The 22,143-nt window shown below is 48.3% G+C and overlaps 2 protein-coding genes across 2 annotated transcripts; both read right to left on the bottom strand.

Annotated features, from left to right (window-relative positions):
* Window positions 1-1,989: 1,989 nt before the first annotated feature.
* Window positions 1,990-5,273, bottom strand: LOC100822437. The gene is made up of 2 exons (XM_010233985.3): window positions 4,363-5,273; window positions 1,990-2,912 (listed from the first exon to the last, which is right to left on the bottom strand). Exons 1-2 carry the CDS (start codon window positions 5,025-5,027, stop codon window positions 2,225-2,227), a joined length of 1,353 nt encoding a protein of 450 aa, XP_010232287.1. The 5' UTR covers window positions 5,028-5,273; the 3' UTR covers window positions 1,990-2,224.
* A 12,537-nt stretch (window positions 5,274-17,810) lies between these two features.
* LOC100822123 (profilin-2) lies at window positions 17,811-18,984 on the bottom strand. Its single transcript, XM_003569717.4, has 3 exons — window positions 18,734-18,984; window positions 18,433-18,570; window positions 17,811-18,340 (listed from the first exon to the last, which is right to left on the bottom strand). Exons 1-3 carry the CDS (start codon window positions 18,854-18,856, stop codon window positions 18,206-18,208), a joined length of 396 nt encoding a protein of 131 aa, XP_003569765.1. The 5' UTR covers window positions 18,857-18,984; the 3' UTR covers window positions 17,811-18,205.
* Window positions 18,985-22,143: the final 3,159 nt, after the last annotated feature.

The raw sequence follows: 22,143 nt of genomic DNA, 5'->3' as shown, positions 1-22,143 counted from the left end.
ACCTCCGCCTCCCTTGCGCGGCATGCACACGCTTCCTGGATGGCCTTGGCCTTCGCTTGTCGGGCGAGGATATCCGGCAAGGAGCGGTCAAGGCCCCTCGGAGCGCACGCGTGCCCGGCGAGCTTCCTCACTCTCCGGCCGCCGAATGCGCCAGACGGACCGCCTCCACGTCCGAGGCGCCCCACCAAGCCGAAGCTGTTGAAACGTTGCATTCTTCGGTGGTCCGGTGCTCACGTCGCTGGATAAGAAAACCTAGCAAGCGCTACATATAGGGCGTGAAAACAGGCCGATTCAGGGAACCGAATTAGGTTTTTGGTTCCCGGGCTGTTTCCGGTACCTGGTCTGGCCTCTTTTTTTTTGCCCAAAACTGAAAAGGTAGTTTGGATTGCCGTTTACAGGATCTGCTAGAGTTGCTTTTATACCAGGAATTACTGCGCTGTCTGAACAAAGGTGGAGGTTCGAGGCGAAGCCCCTACATATATGATGTACTTCACGTAAATAGTGGAGTTCTCCGTATTAATCAAGCCATAATCTTATCCCAGAATTACGACTTCCTGTTTTGCTAACTGTTTCTGAATATTCATCAACATGATTGAACATGCCAATTGAATCTGTTGTGCCCGTGGCACCTGAGGTGCCAATTGGCACTAACGCGTGGGTGGTGGCACAAGTCCTGGGCCGTGAAGCGGGGAAATGACTGCACAGTAATGATACGTGCCCAAAAGCCAGAAAGGGGCCAAACTTCGGTGCCGGGACGAGGCTATATAAAGCCTTCCCCGACCAAGTTGAATGGCACAGGCAAGAAGCGAGTGATTTTCCAGAGGCACGGCGGCAGCAGCACCGCCACCAGCTGAGACGGTGGCGTGCTGACGCTGCAGTGAACCCGACGACTCCCTCCATGGATGGGAAACATTACAAACCACTCAAGAGAACTACTGCGGACCCTCGAGTTCCCCGCCGCGGTGCAGCGAGAGGAAGCCGACGGTCAGCTACCAGGAACTCACTTCTCGCCGTCATTGTGGCGGGGAATCCGGAGCTCCCCCGAAGGCAAGATTAGGCCCCGGAGGCGCGATAATGTACAAGAGAAAATGTAATGAAAACCTGGTGGCCTCCCGGGCCCAAAGCTGCGGAAGGGTGCGTTGCATGAGCACGTGGCACCAATTGCCCCTTCCGTGGCCACCGTATCTTCCGATCCGGGGGTCCACCCAGAACTCGCTAGGTGAGTAGCCCCGGCAGGGCCAGGAGGAGAACCTGGGGGTTTGACCCCCGCGAAACTAATGAGCCCACCTGGGGGGCTTGGACCCTGGGAAGGGAGTTTGCGTGTGTGCAGAAAGCAAGTGACACGTGGCGCATCCCGTAAGCGCCCGAGTAGCAGCTTTGCAGAGGAGGGCACGCCACGACAAGCGCATGCAGGTAGGGGATCTCCCCTGTTCCTCGACAAGACAAGACCCGCGCCGACTGGTCAAGGCGGATTAAACGGCGCGATCGGTCTTGTCAACCCAGAGGCAGGAGGGACGCGTGGAGGGGAAGCTCTGACGGCCAGTGCCGCCCGTCAAGGCACGTGACACGCGTCGAGAAAGAGTGCCCATGTGTGGTATCCCCTTGCAGTATAAAATAAGGACCAAGGGATGTGTAGGAAGGTTAGACAGGGAGTTGCTGAGAGAAGACAACCAGTAGTTCATCTCAGCCAGAGGAGTAGGAAATAGATCTAGCATAGGGAGCCCTCGGGAGCTGGTTGAGCGTCCCAGGGACAGTGTAAACACCCAAACTTCATAAAGCATCCTGACAAATAGGACATAGGGTATTAGACTTCGGCGGTCCGAACCTGAGTAAATTAATCACATGTGTCTCATTGCGTTACGTGTGCATCAGTGCGTTTGTTGTTCCGCATCGCCAACACAGCACCCTCGCCCTCCACGAACAAAAGGGATGTGTTTGAGCCCTGGTGTCGGATCAGTTCAGGCACCGACAGAATCGAACAAACACGGGTAACACATAAAGTTGCAACTAAAATCACTACTCAATTTTTCAAACAAGACGAGCTGACAAGAACATAGACGTATACTACAAAGAATCGAAAGAATATCGTAATGAAAGAATAGACGCACCCCGTTCGATCAGTGTTCTTGTGATCCGACCAAGCCTAGACTAAAAGAAACAGCCACAGGCCATCACTTCCACAAGAAGGAACTAAAATTCTTGACCCATCACTTCCATAATACCACTAGTCGTCTTGGTCCTGGCACAGCTCCTTCCTGAGCCTCTGCGAGAAGAGCTTGCAGGCGTCCATACAGAGATCGACGGCAGCGGAGAGCGCGACGAACACGGCCACGTCGCCCATGCACGACGCGTGCTGCACGCCGACCTGCACGGTGGGCCGGCTCGCCTTCCCCTCGCCCTCCACCGTGGACCCCATCACGAACCCACCAGCGAACGGCCACGATGCGCCGGCGGCGCCCTCGGGGAACGTGGCCGGGTCGATCACGAACTGGCCGCCGCGCTTGGTGCTGATGGACGACTCGGCGATGGGGACGGCGCACTCGACAGGGCCCGAATCAAAGACCAGCTCGAGCCGGTAGCCCAGCGCGTCGATGGGCCCGCGCTCGCGCCAGGCCTCCAGCCGGGCCCAGGGCTTCCAGCTTGACGGGCCGGCGCCCGTGGGCTGGAGGATGAGCCAGGCCCCCGGGTTGGCCCGGGAGACGCGGCCGGAGCCCGGGGACGGCACAAACGGGGTCACCATGGACGCCGCCGCCACTGGGGAGCCCGACAGGTCGTGGATCGTCACCATCCAGCCTTTCCGCTGCTCCCGCCGCGCCCGCGCGTCTCCTCCGTCCCCGCCGTGCAGTGTGCTCAGCCAGGACCGCAGCCTCCGGCTGGTGCTCCGGGTCATGGACGATTCCGACGTCAGAGATCTGGTCAAAATACAGATTCATGTGGTTAGTTTTGTTTTTTAACGCGCATGGCTAGTAATTAAGCAGCACTGACAATTGTTTTGGGAGGTAGTTTAACTTACTAGTACTACTGGCCACTAGGTAACAGCAATGGCGTGGTGCCAAGTGTGAGTAATACAAAAGGACACTAAGCGTAGTGGACATGATCCATGGAAGATTCTGAACCAGCTGAGGTTATTACAGATCAGCAATGCGTAGGCAGGACCAAATTAATGAGGTTGGTAAGTCCGCCACATGCACGGTTGGTGTGCCTGTCTATCTGAATAATCTGATCATGCTGGATGTTCCACAATAATCCTACATGGCTACTGCTAGCCTAGCTACCTGCCTACGAGTAAATTCATCTTTCTTATGCTACCTTGAAGACTTGAACACGTATATAAACACATAGGTAGACGGAGATCTGAGCTGGCCGGCTGACAGTGAAGGTTATCATCCATGAAACTAAATTGACAGCTGGTCAGATCGCAAACAAGATAACATTTTCTGGAGTTGTTTTACTCTCTAATGTTTTTGTGAGCGGTGAGTTGGATTGAGACTAGCTAGTGTTCTCGATATGTTATTTAACCCTCCACCCAATTTAATTCGTTACAACAAGCAACGCCCCATGGCTCCCATCCCATGCCACGCTGAATTATTAAAGAGTCCTAGCTACTTGCAAATGTGCAAATGGGTGTTGCAATTTATTTTTATAAAGTGATCATGCCAATACCCATACGTTGTATGATAGTGGTATCTATTATGGTTCTACGAGCTGTCATCCAATAATGAAAAGAATGAAGGGCGAAAGAAAGGCAAAGTGTTCCCCGAAAAAATAATATGAAAAGAGGGAGAATTCTTTTCGACTTTTCTACGAGGAGAGGTGCGCATCACTTAAGCTGTGCTACCTTGCTGTACAGGTCGGAATATGGTGAATCTGACCCGTCAACCCGTTACGATAGGTATCAACTATATCAGCTCTTAAGTATAGCATTTGCGAACATCTCAGTTTTGAACTTCGCAAAATTCTCATTGAGTTGGTGTAAAACCCCTACGGGAATATAGCCAGGTTTGTCTTCGCAAAAAAAAAAATATATATATATATAGCCAGGTTTGGAACTTCACAAAACCTGGAGTCTTGAGATGTTAGGATGCATGAGCTGAAGCAGGCACAGCATTTTTCTTTTTCTTTTTGAAAAGGGGTTCTCCCGGCCACTGCATCGTTGTTCCGATGCACACAGCCAAGCATTTTTTTTAAGGGAAGGGACAGCATATCATACTGTCACATTGCCATTTATACACATGCTAATTATTTGTACCCTCACTTAGAATCAAAACGTGTAGCTTAGCAACTAAACGAAGGATGCAAGCTTGCATATGGTAACCGTGTAGCTGTACTGCAAAATGCAAACCAGAGAGAGCTACCACCAACCTGGTCCTGTCTGCCCTCCGGCCGGCGCTGAAGCGGCAGGTGAACACGGGCTGCCGCTGCCCGGCTCCGGCGCCTCCTCCGGGCACCTGGTACACCACGGGCCCGCACTCCGGCTCGCCCCCGAACTGGAACACGTACCGCGGGTCGGGCTCGGCGCGCACCACCATGTGGATCTGCGCGCGCCCGTGCGACGCCGACGCCGAGCTCTGCTGCTTCTTCCCGACGTCCACCCACCCGTCCCGCGCCACCACGGTCTCCCCCGCCGCGGCGCGCGCCACGTCGACGGGCACGCGCACGCGCCCCAGCGCGCGCCCGGCGCCCATCATGCCGCACCCGGCCGCCGCGGCGCTGCCCCCCGCCTGGCCCGCGTGCACGGTCACGACGAGCTCCGCGGGGCGGGCCGAGAGCCTCTGCACCGCGGCCGCGTCGAGGCTGAGCGCCACGACGGGGTCGGCGCCCGGGACGCGGTTAGCAGCGCAGGCGGAGGCGAGGGGCAGCGGGGCGGTGCGGGAGAGGGAGGAAGGGTGGTCGTGGAGGTGGAGCGTGCAGAAGCAAGGGGAGGTGGAGGGATGCACGCCGGCGGCTGCCGAGTTGGGGCGCGGCACGGAGGGGAGCTTCAGGAGGAGCTGGTCCACGGTGAGGCGGACGAACGCGCAGGGCTCCATTGGCGCAATGGCACGCGCTCTCGATCAGCCCACGAAAATGCGAAAACAAGTGTTACTGGTGTTTGGGTGCTGCGCATGGGGGTTATATGTAAACCATGGTTGGGTCCTGGAGGTTTGGGGTCTGGCTTTTAGCGTGCGTGGCGATCGACATGCTTTGTGCTGAGCAAACCGTCAAAAAGGGCTGGTTAGGGAGGGGATTTGATTTGGTGGACGGAATTGTACGCTAGTACGACTTGCATGTGGGTCGTGGGGATGATACATTGCTCCTTGGTTAGCTTGTGCCTAAACAGCCTAAGCCCTAAACAAATACGCCGCTCACTTTTGTTTGATCATCCGAGACCAAACAAGCATCTAGCGAACGTTGGTGCCAACTGCCAAGAAGGCATGAACTCCATAACACATACCATCTCTCGTTTCTCGTCTCTGGTTGCACAAGTTTTTTTTTTATAGAATACATCCCGGCAGATGTATCATCATTTAAAGGACAAAACTGTCAAGCAGTGAGTACATACCGTATTAGAATACAATTTGCCCGTATCACGCCACGGAAAAGTCCATACCCACCGTAATCTCGCTAATGGTACCTCTCAATATCCTCGCCGAGAACTAACTTCTACTTTCGGCAATGATGGCAGTCACACTCACAATGCTTGCAACACTAGCAGTAGCTCCATCGAAGACCACTCCATTCCTTGCTTCCAAATTGTCCAGCAAATTGGCGTTGCTTGAGACGCGAATTCCTTCCTTTCCTTGTTTGGCAGCGAGACAATCGACCACCAGTCACCCAGTCCAACGTCCTGCACCGGCATGAATTGAAGATAGTTCCACCGTCGGAGGAAGCGAGCCCAGACCTCCCTCGCAAATACACAGCCCAGAAGCAAATGGCCAATGTCCTCCGGCAGATGATCGCACAATGGGCGAGCCGGCGGGTGATCCATTCATCTCCTCTGAAGCCTGTTCGCAGTCCAACACCTTTCCTTACACGCGAGCCACAAAAAGAACTTGCATTTAGCTGGCTGACTTCGCCAAGAAAGAGCCATTCACCGTCCAACGCCGTCTAAACTCATCTCTTTCGTCAGAAAGTTCCATCTCGAGACCACGTCCCACAGCGTGCCATGTATCCAATATGGCACAACTCAGCTCCATGATCTCGCTTTCAATTAATCTCCATCATTGTAAGCTTAGTTCAAGTTAAACTTCCACAGAACAAATCCGCAATTCTATTTGCTCCAAAAAATTGTATACCTTTCCGTCCGTCGTTATCAAAATTAAGCTGTCTGTCGATCAGACCGATTAAGTTTCTAATTTAACTACACCTTCAAAAAAAATAGTTTCTAATTTAACTAGAACATGCACGCGCACTCTATCCGAACGGTCAATCGGTCATGCATGTATGCATGCAACAGCATGTTCGCCAACGATGCGTGATGTGGCTATAATGCGCGCATCGATAGCGAGTCTCCTAGTGCACAGATTAGCAGCACATGACCATGCAAGACTACTGCATTAGTGGTGTAGGACATGCATATAAGTTGCTCCAGCGAATTTCTCAGAAGTCAGAACCATGGAGAAGCCAGGAGTGGTAACATCACCATCGATCAATACGGCAGGTGGACCGAGTTCTCGGGATGCCGTTGGCCAGGGTTTGGATCAACCCATGATTTGCCCTCCCCATACCCAAACAATGAAATCCCCATTTCTACCCTCCCCGAAATTTACCCATTACCCACATTACCCATACATCAAAGAACAAGTAATCCAAATCTCAGGTGCAAATCAAAGAAAAAAGGAAATACTCAAAACAAATAATCTTCGATCCAGCAACGGCGGCGGCGGCGGCCCAGACTGATGCCTTCCCACGCCGGTGAGGAGGGAGAGGGTGTCGCCGGGGAGGCGGGAGAGCGCGGCGCCGGCGAGGAGGACGGGAGGAGGAGCCCTCTCTCCCTTGAGCCGTCCCGCGCCGTGGAGGAGGAGGGGAGGCTGGCGGCACGAGGCAATCAGGAGGGCGACGAGGAGATCCAGGAAGGGTTCGGGTGAGGGCGAGCGCTACGACGAGCTTGGAGAGCGCGTCGACGGCGAGGACGCGGTAGTTGAGCGCGTAGGGGTCGATGCGGGCGGAGAAGTCGAAGGCGAAGAAGGTTGCTCTGGATAATACCCATACCCTCCTCATTTTGTATGGACAATCACTACTAGATATCACATTTTAGCCGAGGGGTAAATCACCGTCGGCTATTTTCGATCACTGTCGGCCAACAGTTTAACCGACGGTGAACCGTCGGCTATCCCCCGTCGGCTATGCGGCGTCAGCCATGACTGTAATAGCCGACGGTACAGTCGGGTATTGTATTTACCTGCGGTAATTATCTGACGGCTGGCCGCTCGGTCATGTGACTCTGATAGCCGACCGTGTCCCGTCGAATATGTATTGGCCAACGGTTATTTTTCACCGTCAACATGTTTAATAGTCGACGGTATGTGTCCCGTCAATTAGTATAATCGCCGAGGGTACGCACATGCCGTCGGGGATACTTATAGTTGAGTGGAGTCCAGCCCCTTCAGTTTGTAAGATAGCTGACAGTCCAAAGTTCCGGTCGGCCTATATATATCCGAGAGGTTTTGCACTGTCGGGCATCGGTAACCCCCCAGGATTTCTTTTGACGGCCTATCATATTATGTGTTTTAATTATTACTAGGCAGCATTACAAGTTAAATATTTTTGACATCTTTGTCCATGCGATACATACGGGAAGGGAGCTAGACTCAACCAGTACGAGCAAAAGCTGTCAATATGGATAATTTTAATGTTTCATGTTGGCAGAGACGCGCCGTTCCAAAGGACTCACTTCCATAATACCATTTATGGGATTTTTAGATATGTATATTTAACCTCAACCGCTATATGGACGATACATATAACCATATCCACAGTAAACTCAATTATATCTTGTGCCTCCTCTACACCGATAGAGACATTAATGTCTCCATTCTAAGCTATCTTGATGGTTGAGTCCATGTGATCGAACAAATTAATATACTGACACAAGGCCAAATATATTTTTGCATTGCAATTTTTCTCCTAAAAAGACTCATCAACTAGGTTATTTTCCCCTTGATGCCCACAAGTCATATCCGAGGACACCATTCGTCTCAAATAGGTATGGCTAGATGATTTCTTACACCACCGGCATATTAAATAATGGTCGTGGGTCAAAGCACCGTCAAATATCCATATAGTTGACGGTTGCAGTGAATCGTCGGCTATATGTACGATTGAGCGTAAACGTCAACGGTCGGCTATTACTAAACCCGTCGGGTATACGAACTCATAACCGAGAGTTGGCTATTGACCGTCGGTTATTGTAACTTATAGCCGAGAGTTTTAAATGAACCGTCGGCAATGTGTATTCACCGTCAGCTATGTAACGTGAATAATTGTGGGTCAAAGCCAAACCGTCGACTATTATTATTCACCGTAAGCCATTACATTTGATACCCGAGCGTTGTTTTTCACCGTCGGGTATGTTGTATCACCGTTGGTTATTCATTGACATACCCGACCGGTTCTACCGAACCATCAGCAATTACTTACACCGTCGGGTATTACTGTATTAGCCGACGCTACGTCAGGTATTAATAATCAGCGTCGGCAATATGAGAATATCTAGTAGTGAATTTTTTCTTTACCCTTACCGACCCAAACGAATGGGTATGGACAAGATAATGGGTAACGGGCACCCAGCGACAACCTGACCGAGTTCTGATGATTCATGGTTATTGAGACGATGATGCTTCTCATCTTTAAATTTGGGTTGCTGTTGTTTCCATAAGTTGGGCGTGTATGATGCAGCAGGCGTGACCTGTCAGCGGCCATCGAACTCGTGGGCCCGATGGCGGGCTAGCAGCTGATGCATGCCAAGCTGTAAACACATGCAAGTATGCCGTGTGCGCCCCTAGATTTACGCGCGCCGCGCACCCGGCCAGCTGATCTTGCGCTTCTTCGCTCCATATCTTGATCGACCAATTGATGATCTTGTCGACTCGATCGCCCGGACACAACAGCTTCCGGATTGGCTCTGGTTTAATTAATTAATGATCGCGTTTGTCCCACAGCACAATTCAGTTGAGGCTTGTAGCAGAAATGAATGCTCGATCGACTGCGTACTGTATAGGAAAAACGGAACCGCATAATTGTACGTGCATCAGTTGTGGTCTTGTGGCTGAACACGTTCTTTTGCACCGGCGGCCATGACTGGATACTCTGTTGATCTGTTCATTGCTTGCTTAGCTTCTTCAAGACCAGAATGATCGAGCAAGCTCGACTTTTGAGAAGACGTGTGTTATTACAGTGCCATAATAACATGCTCGTAGTTGGATCTTGCGTGCTAAATTAAATGGATCCAGTGTGCACAGTTGGAATGATCACTCCAGCGTGTCAGACGCATAAAGGTTATGCTGGTAGGTTAGTGTGTAAAGCTGCCAGACTTGCATGAAGGCCAAGTACTAAGCACCATAGTAGTTGCAGGCGTGATACTTAATTACGTGAGGCTTGCACGGCCGTGGCATTAACACACGCTTAAAAGAACTGCCTCCCATCACCCAACAAGTTTGATCACTCATTATAAGAAGAGTTCCATAAGAAAAAAAAATGGAAAAAAAAAGGAGAAAGCACGTATACCATTGGATGATTTGGATCTCATACTGCCACGCACACGTACGATCATCTGAAAAGTGAAAACCGATGATGAAAACTCCAAGCTATATATGACGAATTCACTAATTAGCACATAACCCACTACTACAAAATGCATGCCAATCATCGCTCATTCGAGTACGGAGTATACATAGCATGCTTCAAGGCGAGCTAGCTAGGTACGCTTAACTCACTGTTTCGGGAAGAAAACGGGGCATCCACCAGAGCGCAGCACACTGTTTCTGACTTCCTGGCCAAACAAACAGCAAAATACAATGGCTCCCGGCGTACATTGCATCTCCGGTGTGCACGTCTCTCCGTTCCGCGCTACATGCATGCATCCGTCGTGTGACGCGAACGTTTCACGAATGGCTCCGCAGGGCATGCGTGGGCCGTGTACGTACGTGACCGGCCACTGAGAGGATCTGCTTCCCCAGAATAAAACCCTGGGTCGTTTTTTTGCAACGTGGTCGATCTCTCGGCGGAATATATGCATCCCATGGCAATGACCCAGAGATACCATTTCAGTTAAGTAGGAGCATAAAACCCTGGATCGTTTTTTTTTTTTTTTTTGCAACGTGGTCGATCTCTCGGCGGAATATATGCATCCCATGGCAGTGAGGCAGAGATACCATTTCAGTTAAGTAGGAGCATATATACCTGATCGATATATTTGGGTGTTGTGGTGTGTATATACCCGGCCACGTGCCATGCCCATCGAGTGGATCGATTATATTAATTGACACGCTAGCTATTTTAGCTGGGGGTGTCTATTTCAGTTAATTAGCAGTCCGTGTTAGCGTGCTTTGGAGACATGGTGTCGTGGATTTGTTACCGGGGGAAACCCTTGGTCGGATTTTCCGGCCACGACAGCGGTGATGTTCATGTGCGTTTTTCCCCTTCCTTGATGCGTGTCGAGATACTTCCACTTCATCCCCGATTTAGGTTCCTGGGTGAAAACCTGAAGTCTTCGGACTTGGGGGCGGTAGCGCTCATGGCATCGTTTCCCCCCTTGAGGGCGCCTTCGGGGGGAATGCTAGATCTGCGGGTGAGAGGGTGTTGGTCGGATGACGGTTGCTGAGCGTGTTGGTGGCTCTGACTTGCGTCGTCGATGTCAAGCCTTGCAACCTGAAATGCTTCGATCCTTGTCTTGAAGACGGGTTGGTGGAAGATGGTGGCGGCTAATTCTGGATTGTGAGCAGTTGGCACACGTGGAGGTTTAGCTTGACCGGTTGTGCCTTCGTGGCCTCCGGATTTTGATGTTAGCTGGTGGTTTGCGGTCAGGGCATGCGGCCCGTGACCACCCTCTCATCAAGATTGTAGGCATAGTTTGATTGTTTTAACCTGTTTGATCGATGTTTTTTGTTGCCAGACTAATTTAATAAAATGTGATTGTGTGCATCATTTTGCTGCATAGGCCGGAGTTCCATCCTCCTTTTCGAGAAAATAAAGTATTTACAACTTCAATCTCTTTGGCTTGCTAATTCCCAATGTAGAGACTATGTTTTTCGTTTTCGGAGTGATGTAGTACATGCATACCCCGCCAAAAAATAAGGCGATGTACATGCATTAGCTAGTATGATGAAGTGACAGTGCGACATGGCGATCACATGGGGAATCGCTATGAGGAACCTAAATCTGATCTCTGTCTCTTTTGTCTGCACGTAAAGCTAGCGGTCCTCCTTGGATGAAAGCCATATGCTATCTGGCACCTCCTGGCCTGATGTGATCTTTTTATTCAAAAAACATGCATAATCATCATCTGCTCAATCAAATCCTTTATACGTAAGCTAGGTCAGCACACGTAAAGTATTTAATGTTTTCCTGAAGTTAAGTTGGTAAAAACGATAAAATTAATTCCAAAGGCTGAGCAATCAACTTGTCACTAACTAAAAATTAAGCAACTTAGATACAGCATTATGCTTACGATAAGTTACGCATGTACGCGAACAGTTAGTTGTATGAACATTTGATTCTACTATGAACATCGGAGAACTGAAGCATCCACATACATGCATGGGTTCCATATATAGGACACATATCTGTACAAAAGGATCGATCTACTGATAATTGGGGCAGCAGCTATCCCTAGATCAAATCAAGGTCAAATCACCACCACCGATCAATAAGTAAAGGCGTCAAATCACCACGGATCAGTAAATTAAGCCGAGGGCGACCAAATCGGAGTTATCGGACAGAATCACAGTCGAAGATGGTGACTCTGGAACTCCAGAATCCTATACGAATCAGAATATCACCATGCAGGAGTAATTTACGGAGCAAGTTGCAACAGTTTTAACGGCCAGCCGACATAGACACGGGACCGACCGCGGGCCAATCCGACGCGGCGCGCGGCGGCATCTCGATGCGCCTATCGTCGTTTGCTTGCTCAGGATCCAATGGCGCGTATGGAAGCATGCATAGAGGCGTAGAGCTCGTGCGTGCAGGAGCAGGGCACCGTGATCCGCAGCGAGATACGGATGTCTCGCGCCGGCCGGGCGTCCGCTCTTCCATCCGGCCGCCTCGGCCGGGGGGTCCCTCCTCTGCATGTGGGTCTGTGCGTTCTGTTAGGTGTGCATGCGGCGCAGGGGCGCGCACACATACGCGTAATTATGCATATGCATGTGCGTATGTGCGTTTTGACCCGTTGGATATCGGATGCCACTGGCCGGTCCTCTTGGTCTTGGACCTCTGATCGATGGTGGTTAGGGCGTGCATCGAGATACGGGTGCTGGTGGCGCTTGGTCGTTGCAGCTGGTTGTTCGGTGGTCTTATACCGGCCGCGGCCGGTTCTTCGCGATCCATGTATATATCCGATGCTTTAATCCCGCAGCTTGCAGGGTTCAGATCGACAATCAGATCGTGCTGCTCGTTGGACGGCTAGGCTCCCCAATAAGTTGATCCATCTTGTATGCTTGTACAAACATGCAGCCAGCCGTCTGTCTAACCGCCAAGGCGGAGACATGCAACTATGTGGAGTTCTGAAAGATTGTCTTACGGTTGATTCAGCAACATGAAATTATGTCACGTGTTTGGCCGTCGGATCTTAATACAGAACATGCAAACAGTGGTTAAAAATAAAACCGTAAAAAAAAATCAGTAAGGTGTTTCTTCGACCTTGATGGGCTCTTCAGAGCCTTGCGGCCGTGCATTTGGAGTGGAAACCCCCGGGGAGACCTTGGGTGCATGCATGTTCTGCTGACCGGAGGCTGCAGGGATCGATGTTGATGCGCGCGCGCAGCGCATACTACCACCTGCTTGCCCACTGGCAGCAACCACCGGCCGGCAGCTGATCAAAGCTTCGATGCAGTTTGCCCCTAGCCTGCTGCATATGTAGATAGCAAGCTCATGCACAAATTCTAAAGCTCGAATCAACTTGCACTAATCAATCGATTAATCACAGTAAGAAGTACCACCAACTTGCAGCATGCATTGCAGACAGCATAATTATATACTGTATAAAGTATGCACATAATGAACAGCTTGGTACCGCTAGCTTCAGCGTTTACCGAGAGAAACTGAATGAGCATCATGATCTTATCGTGGATCTTGTGAACTGATGCAGACCATCACAAATTCGGGACGATCAATGACCCAATAAATAAAAGAAGAACCATACTTCCTCCGTCTCATATTAAATGACCTTCTATTACATGTATCTAGATGCTTTTTAGGTATAGATACATTCATGTTTGGGCAAATTTGAGTCACTTTATATGGGACGGAGGGAGTAAAATCGTTCATTGAGTGCAGGTATGTTGGCAGCCTGTGAATGAATACATGTTCAGTTGTACACGGATGACGGATGTGCCATGTGGGCTGTATGCGCAAGTGTCACACCACACTGTTGCCAACGTGTCACACTGTCGCCAATGGTGTATTTGTTAGCAAAGCACATCTCATATGTCAGTACGGATGGCGGACCCAAAACTCAAATTTAGGTGTGGGGGAAGATCTATAATATGCACAAAACTAAATCCAAACACAAGCTAAAAGAGACAATTCATTGCTGATAGATAGATAAGAGAACGATATGAAAATTGTAAGGTAACCATTTTTTGCCACATATGTATGTCCCGGCAGATCTACCAATCATCCTTTCACAAAGCAGAGAAGGTTTTACAATGCTCCAAAGTGAACGGTAGCCATGCCATATATATAGCCAAAAAATCATTATATTATTGCATCATAGTTAAAGAAGAGAGACATTGGTAGGAACTCTTGACACAAAGCCCTTATGTATAATCTGAGGTGGAGCCATTGAAATGTTAGAATAATACTGCTGCAAATTATTACATGAGCAACATTATGTAACACTGTAAGACATCATACATTAGAAGATATTTTTTTATCTAAACATCTAACTGCAATAGAAACGACATGGCCCATCGGAAGTAGCCTAATAATGCCGCTGCTCATATAGCCAACCTAAAATAAATGTTTTCAACGATGAATCTATTAACTTGTCGATCCCGTATAAATACAAACCAATTAATTAGTGATCAATCATGGTATACCAAACTCCATCATTTGTGTACCCATTATTTCTTAATTCATACCATACAAAAGCATCTCACTAAATTCTACTGTATTTCAGTTCATGCTAATTTAACAAAGTAAACATTAACATTTCCTTTGCCAAACTTGACACACACACACACACACACACGCCACTACTACAAAAAGACTCATTAGTGACAGTCAAAAAAGTGTATCAGTAACGGGCGGACCGCCCGTCACTAACTTCCTGTTATTGATGTGCTTAACATCAGTAACGGGCGGTCCACCCGTTACTGATGAGGGCCCTCATCAGTAACGGTCAAGCTACACGTCCGACACTGATATGGATTAGAAGAAAATAAAAAAAAACGAGGCCGGCCACAAGCCCGCCCCGAATCCACAAATAAAAAAAAATCGCCGGCTTCTCAAGGACACGGTGCCGCCGCCCGCCGCCGCCGGTGCTCCAGGCCCCCCGCGCTAATGCTCCTCCGCATGCCGGTGGAAGAAGGTCACCGGATCCGATGCCGATGAGGAGAGAGCGAGCCGCTACGAGAGATCGACAGAGAGTGAGAAATAAGGGGAATAGAGAACTGAGAGAGAGGGAGGGGGCATACCTGAGATCGACCGGCGTGGAGGCCGAATCCCGGCCCGCGGCCGCCGGATCCACCGGCATGGAGGCCGTGGCGGCCAGATCCACCGACGTGGAGGCTGAGGCGGCCAGATCCCGGCCCGCGGCGACCGAATCTGCCGGCGAGATAGAGCCAGCCCCCCCGTTGGCGGCGCCGTGGTCGAAGAAGAGGGAGGCGATGGCGGGGCCGAGCCCGGCGAGGAGGTCATGGAAATGCGGCGGCGGCGGTTCGGGCGGGGAGGAGGCGGGCTGGAAGGCGACGGGCGACGGGGAGGAGGGGCGCTGGGCCGCTGGCTCGGGGAGGGAGGAGGGGCGCTATGCCGCTGGCTCGGGGAGGGAGGAGGGAGGGAGATAGAGTGCGGCGGCTGGGGCAGGAGAGATGGGGATGGGGGAGATAGTGGGGGTGAGGGGCGGGCACTGCTGTGGAGGAAGCTCGAGGGGCAGGGAGGAGGGAGGAGATCGGGGAGGAGGGAGGAGATCGGGGTGGAGGAAGGAGAGAATGGGGGCAGGGAGGAGATGTGCGGCAGGGGAGGAGAGATGTCCGGGAGGAAGGGGAGCTGGGGCTTTTATACGGCGCCCTCCAAACCCTAGGATTGGGAACGGACTGGGCGTTTCAGTCGGGCTCTAGCCCAAGGCCCGTCACTGATAAGTGTCATATTATTACTTTTAATTTGTTATATAATATACAGTTATAATATATAACTAATTTTGTCTATAAGTTTAAAATTACGGTCTATTTTGTGTGAAAATTGACATATGTCATTTTGAACCATATAAATTGTACTTGCTTCACAAAACACGCACAAATCACCCCATTTCTTGCACCATTTATCAGTCTTATATAACACTTTGGTCATTTGGCTTGAAACACATAAAAGTATCTATAAAGCTATAAAAGTCAATATCTTTGGACATTAGCATTGAAACAAGTTATAATTTGTTTGAAAATTGGATAAGTGCCATTTGGAACAATATTAAGTACAAGTGCTTCACAAAATACCTCATTTTTGTATTTGGAAAATAGAAAATCATTTTTTTCACCAAAAATTTGTAAACCTATTTGGCAATATTGTTTGTCATGACAATATGCACTCTTGTGCAAAAAATGGATACATTATCATAAAATGTGGCATAGAAATGGAAACAGTTCGGTCATTTGGCTTAAATAAAACATAAAGTTCAACTATGGGAAATAACAAGATATAATCAAGAATACTTTACACATTTCTTTGGCAACACATTTTGGCATCGTAATATACACCTATGTGCAAAAAATGGATACATTATCATGAATTAGGACATGGAAATGGACAAAACTTTGATCATTTGGCTTAAACCATACACTCAACTGTGGGAAACTACAAAATTGTACTACACAAGTCATTTTTCAAATGTTAACATATGATATTATTATACCATCATGTTAATCAAGAAAAACTAAGACTATAGCAAAAAGAATCACATTTTTCTGATTTTTGATGAATTAGTTATGATTTTTTCAATCTTCAAAGGTTTCTAGGGCTCATCAGTGGCGGGCCTAGATATTGTACCCGCCACTGATGTGAGCTTTTCTGAATTTTGTTATTTTTCGCATTGAACCATTAGTGACGGGTCTCCCGGGCCCGTGACTGATGATTGGTCATCAGTGACGGGCGTGGACGCGACCGTGACTGATGTTTGTCATTAGTGACGGGCACGAAAGGCCTGTGACTGATGACAGTCATCAGTGACGGGCGCAAAATGCCCGTCACTGATGTCTCGTCACATATGGACCGTTTTGTAGTAGTGCGCACGCACACACAAAAGAGAAAGGGAGAAGCGGCAAATCCTTATGATTGACTAAGTTGTTCTCACCCACCAAGTTTATAGACCTCCTATACGATTTTCTCAATGTCTTATACTTTGACTTTATGATTGTATTCCATGCATAGCACAGCATCACTATGCTTTCATTTCACATGTTAGCTGCAGCTGGTGTATGCAGCAGCATCAGCTGCTGCTATTTAGTGCTGCACATGGTTCCTTGGTAATTTCTTGCTAGTTTGATAGTAAAACCACTAAACATAAATCTGTCAATAAGGGTGGCAAATTTGGTAAAAAGGAAGAAACTTACTTTTTTGACGTGAAACTTATAAAAATGATTAATCACGGGGGCGTGGATTTTATATGCTACACATTTGAGGGACTGCGTAAAATGATCAGGATTTATAATTGCAGGACAAAATGGGAGACTGCGTAAAATGAACCAAGTGTAGAATTGCAGGATAAAACAGAAGGCCTGAATGGGTAGGCGACTAGGCCCTTAATTCATTTCCATGAGGCCATTGCGTACGGCCCAAAAGTAGTCCCAAGCCTAGTACAATTACTGTTGGGAAAAAACAACAAGCCGGCCCAATCAAGAGCTTATGTCCATGGAAAAAAAATAGGAATGTCTATTTCTAAGTCATCTAAGAAATACTAGTTATTTCTCAGTCAACAATCGTAGGCATTCAATAAAAAAATTCTTATCCATCAGAGCTATATTGATCTTACACGAATCTCAATGATTGAGTCAAAAGGTTGTTATCATCGACTAAGAAATACTCTCTCTGTTCCTCAAATTAAGGCCTATATTGTTTCCTTTGATCGAGTGTTTGACCAAAAATTACTCCATCAACGTCTGACTTATGCGATATAAATCATAATCATAAACAAATACTTTTGAATGCTAATCCAATGATATCAATTTTATTTCACAAAAAATATATATTAATATACCAAATCTGGGTCAAAGGCTTGGTCAAAGAAAACAATATATGCCTTAATTTAAGGAACGGAGTGAGTAGTTATTTCTCAGTCATCTGACAAATAGCAAAACCGAAAAAAATAATGTTGTCTGCTAAAGAAAATACAGTAGTAAATACTCCGTAACTCAAAAAAAGAGAGAGTAAATACTCCCTATTCAAAATAAAATCGACAGGAGTAGTACAAGAACATTGGAACGGTATTGTTTCGAGCTGGAGGACATGACGATCAAAATACATATATACTTTCTCGTATTACAAAGAAACGATGACAATCACATATATATTGTTCCGGCGGATCCACAACTCAAACGGCAACCCAAATGACCAAACCGGTAACATAAAACAGGAAAGTTATTAGCTGGAACGGCTTCAGAAAACAAAAGGAAAAATATCACGGATCAAGAGGTGTAATCGGCGACGTACGTGCCAGGACAGACTGAGAAGGAAGAGGATGAGAAAGAAACTGAACCACAATCCCATGCGCGGTGGCTAAAATAGCGTGGATCGAGATCTACTGTGCGTTGTTGGCTCTGTCGTTGGTTTGTTTGGTTTCGTTGCTGACCGCGGTGATCATCTACATGCCTTGCTCTACGAGGTAGTCGCCGAGCCTCTCGACCACCATGTTGCACTGCCCGGGTGTCATTGGCTCGTCGTAGATGCCGACCACCAGCGCCTGCCCGGTCTTCTTCAAGGTGATGCCCCCCGATCCCTGCCGATTCCAAGTGCGAATTGACGAATAATCAACGGTACAATCTTGTAGGCGGCGAGGGGAGAGATGGACTGATCCCATGATTTACGTACCTTCTTGCCGCGGATGACAGCGCCGGGTTCACCTTGGATGACCATGTACTTGGCTGACGCGAGAAACAGCCCGGTGGGGGCAAGGGTCCCCGGCTCGTCGAAATCCTTCATGATGTTGGTCATTTCCTCTGGCTTGAACTGGATCATGCAACAGAACCATTAATCCATGGGTTCGTGGATCATGCAAGAACATATGTCGACCAATCAATCAACTGGCGCATTGGCAGCTGCCGGCACTCGGAGTTCAATGGGCCGGAGGAGACAGCAATAGGAGGAGCGCGGGCATGGAGAGAGCTCTTACCGACGGGAAGTCGGCGCTCTGGGCCCAGACGGTGCCGTCGTGGCCGAGGATGGCGGCACTGACGAGGTGGTGACCCTCGATGTCGCACATCAGGTGCTCGTCGACGTAAGTCTGCCACGACATCTTGGCCTTAATTTCCCTCCTCTCCTCCTCCTCTGGCCAAGAAACGGCCTCGCTCTCTCGCTGCTGTGGCTTCTCGTCGGTGGTCGGTCAGGCGCACGGTAACCGTGGTGCTGTCCAAGCGCGGGGGGACTATAAATAGGGAGGAACCAAACGTCCGTCTGGATCCCCCGCTACTTGGGTCGTCCCAACCACCCGTTCCATCTTGAGTTCGCCCTTCAACTTCGCGCCTCATTTGGTGCACTGCCGCAGCCGCGCCATGCGTGCCACCTACGACGCCCGTGGATCACCCACCCCTGGGCTCGGCCTTGCCATTGGTCGTCGTGCGACCTCACTGTTTCACCATGGACAAATCCTGAATTATACCCATGGCTTGTAATGTCCTACTACTTCGAATGGTGCTATGGTAGTATAGCTTTACTTCTGAAAGAAAAATTGACTATGGAAACTGAAGCATCTAGAGACAGTAACCGGTTTGCGTTGTTCTAAGCGAAACGAAACGCATTTGAACCTGCACATTAAAAATAAGTGGATGGTTGCAGTTAAAAATAAAAAATAAACGTGGGCATAATCATCAAGCTTTAATTCGAGAATACGCAACTAACGTGATGAGCAAGGTCCAACGAGTTGATGGCTGTACGTCGGGCCTGCAATCGTACTGACGAGTGACTGGCATGGGCCATCCGAATCTTGCTTTCCAGCCATCTGCACTCTGGCCGAAAGCGGTCGCCAAGCTGTTGGGCTTCCGTGCTCATAATTTTGGAGGCCCGAATTAATTAGTTTTCCGTGCCCATTAGTTTCTATTTCAGACGAGCAAGCCCTAGCCGCCAGGGCTTCGGATGAGCGTTTCTCTTCCGGTTCCCCTCGTCTTCGACTGCCGATTAGGCATCGGGTGACGAACAGAACCATAGATCAACGTCTGGCTACAGTTTGTCTATTTTTTTTGTGAGATTTTTGTGTCCTCGCGACGTCGTCTTGGTGGAGGAGGCGATGGCGTATGGAATAAAAGTCTCCTGGCTCCATCCTCTTCCTGGTGTAGTCAACACGGTCTACTCCATGGAGCTAGCGGATTTCACAGTTTGTTTTTCGTTATTTTGGTCTTCCCTTTAGTTGGTTTGGCGACGAATCAGCAGAGCGACAATCTGCCTTGCAAAGTTGCAAGGGGTGTGTCCCCAGACAGAGTGCGTTCAACGATATCAAGTTCTCATCAGTTGCGGTGAGCGATTCATGCGGCTATTCAAAACCTATAAAGTTAGTCCAGCTTGTGCAATTTTGGTCTTCTGCAATTTCATCACTGGATGCATGGAGAGTTTTCAAGATAAGAAGACGATTCAAGAGTTGTTTATTTCAAAGAATCTTAATGTAACTTTTAGTTTCATTAGGGTTTTTGTTGTTGGTTTTCTTTCAATTTCCATCACTTGTACTTTGTTTATTGAATCAATACAGCCAGATGTTTCTAAAAAAAAAGTTTCTATTTCAGTTTTGTCAATCTTTTGCTGCGGCACCATGATAAAACAAATGCATAAATATGTGCTTAAAATTAACTAAACCTAATGATGAAAAACAAAAATGTTTTTGCTTTATATTTAAAAGCGATTAAACCTAAGAAGTATGTGACAATATGATGCATGAATGAGAAAAAAAAATTCACAAAAAAATACATGATAGAATTGATAGAGTAATGCAAAGAAATAAATGAATACATGCCTGGCTTGAAAATAAACAAGCGTGGCTTGATTACGTGGCATGGTTCACATGGTAATGTAACGGCCTGATTAGGTGACATGCTTGCATATTGAGAGATGAATCAAGAGAAAAGTTTATTTTCAACCCTGAACTTGTAGACAAAGTCTGAATCAGACTTTAACCTTTGAATCCTGAATTCCAGACCTGACCTTACCAATCCCGGTCAACTAAGCCCCTTAATCCCGAAAATGGTGTTTGGCGGACTGAATTTGTTGACATAACACCGGGATTGCTGGCTAAGACTAGAGGAATGACCCAAATGATGCTCTCGTATCTCTTATTTTTTTAATTTTGATATTTTTAACTATGTTTAGGAAATAAATAACGAGAATAACCGTTACTAATTTTCTTAGAGCGTCCTCTGATATATTTTAAAAACAAAACTAAGGTTTGCACACGTCAATTACTATCATCTATTTACTTTCCACGACATCAGAAATGAGAACCAACTCTGCAGTTTGGAATATTTTGAGGAAATGCACCAGAAAAGTACACAAATCTGCCGGATCTTAATAATTCCACACCTCCCTCACCCGATCCTAAAAAATCAAACCAGCCAACAACTTCCTCCTTCATCGGCACCGCCGAGCAAAGCCCGCGCGGTGTCGGCGGGGCCCCTGGCCATACGGCGGTACCGTGCAGGCGTGCCATCTTGCCAGCGGCACGGGCCAGATCCTGACGGCGGTTCTTGTTGCAGACTTGCAGGGGCCGTGGTGGCGGCGGCCGGTTGGTGTTGGGAATATGCCCTAGAGGCAATCATGTATGATGTAATTCCCAATGTATTCATAAATATTATTAAGTTGTCCTTGTTTGAACATCTGATATGTATCATTGAATATGTGATTTGATTGTGGAACTATGTATTCATGTTGTTCATACTAAATTGTCCTTAGTCATTGAGGTTGTGCTGGACACATAACCTAGACTAATGTGAAAGTTGGCTGATGACTCAGTTCCACTTTTCATGGGCATGGTGATGTCATTCCAGCTTACACGGACTCGGCTAAAGAGTTTAGCGAGTCGGACTGACCCATATTGAGATGCAACGAGTAGGTCGTCATTTGCATGTCTCAATCAATGTAATCCTTAGACCTGAGGTTATCGCACAATCCGAGTTGTGGATCACCAACTTAGGTTCTGTCAAACGTTGTTCCGTAACATGGCAGTTATAAAGGCAGAGTTCGGGTTGACTGAGAATCAAGCTGTGTGATGTGGATAACCAAGATGGGATTTTGCCCCTCCGACTGGAGAGATATTCTCTGGGCCCTCTCGAGTGATATGATTCGGGAAGCATGGCCATGCGCGACTTGGTTAACTGTTAACCGGGTCGATCGACTAAGAGTTAGTCGGATGAATCGTATATCACGGATCGAGAAGAGAGTTGAACTATTAAAGGGATGACGATTAATCGCCTATAGTTCGACAAGGTATATCGTGAGGCAAAAGGGACTAAGACGTATGTCACATTGGAAGGTATGTCGTCATGACTCGATGGTACTTGGGAGTCGGCACGTTCTGCTAGGAGCCGCTACCGATTGATCGAT

Source organism: Brachypodium distachyon, chromosome 2 (genome assembly GCF_000005505.3).
Source record: "Brachypodium distachyon strain Bd21 chromosome 2, Brachypodium_distachyon_v3.0, whole genome shotgun sequence".
Taxonomy (NCBI): domain Eukaryota; kingdom Viridiplantae; phylum Streptophyta; class Magnoliopsida; order Poales; family Poaceae; genus Brachypodium; species Brachypodium distachyon.
This window is presented reverse-complemented; position numbering and strand designations above follow the sequence as displayed.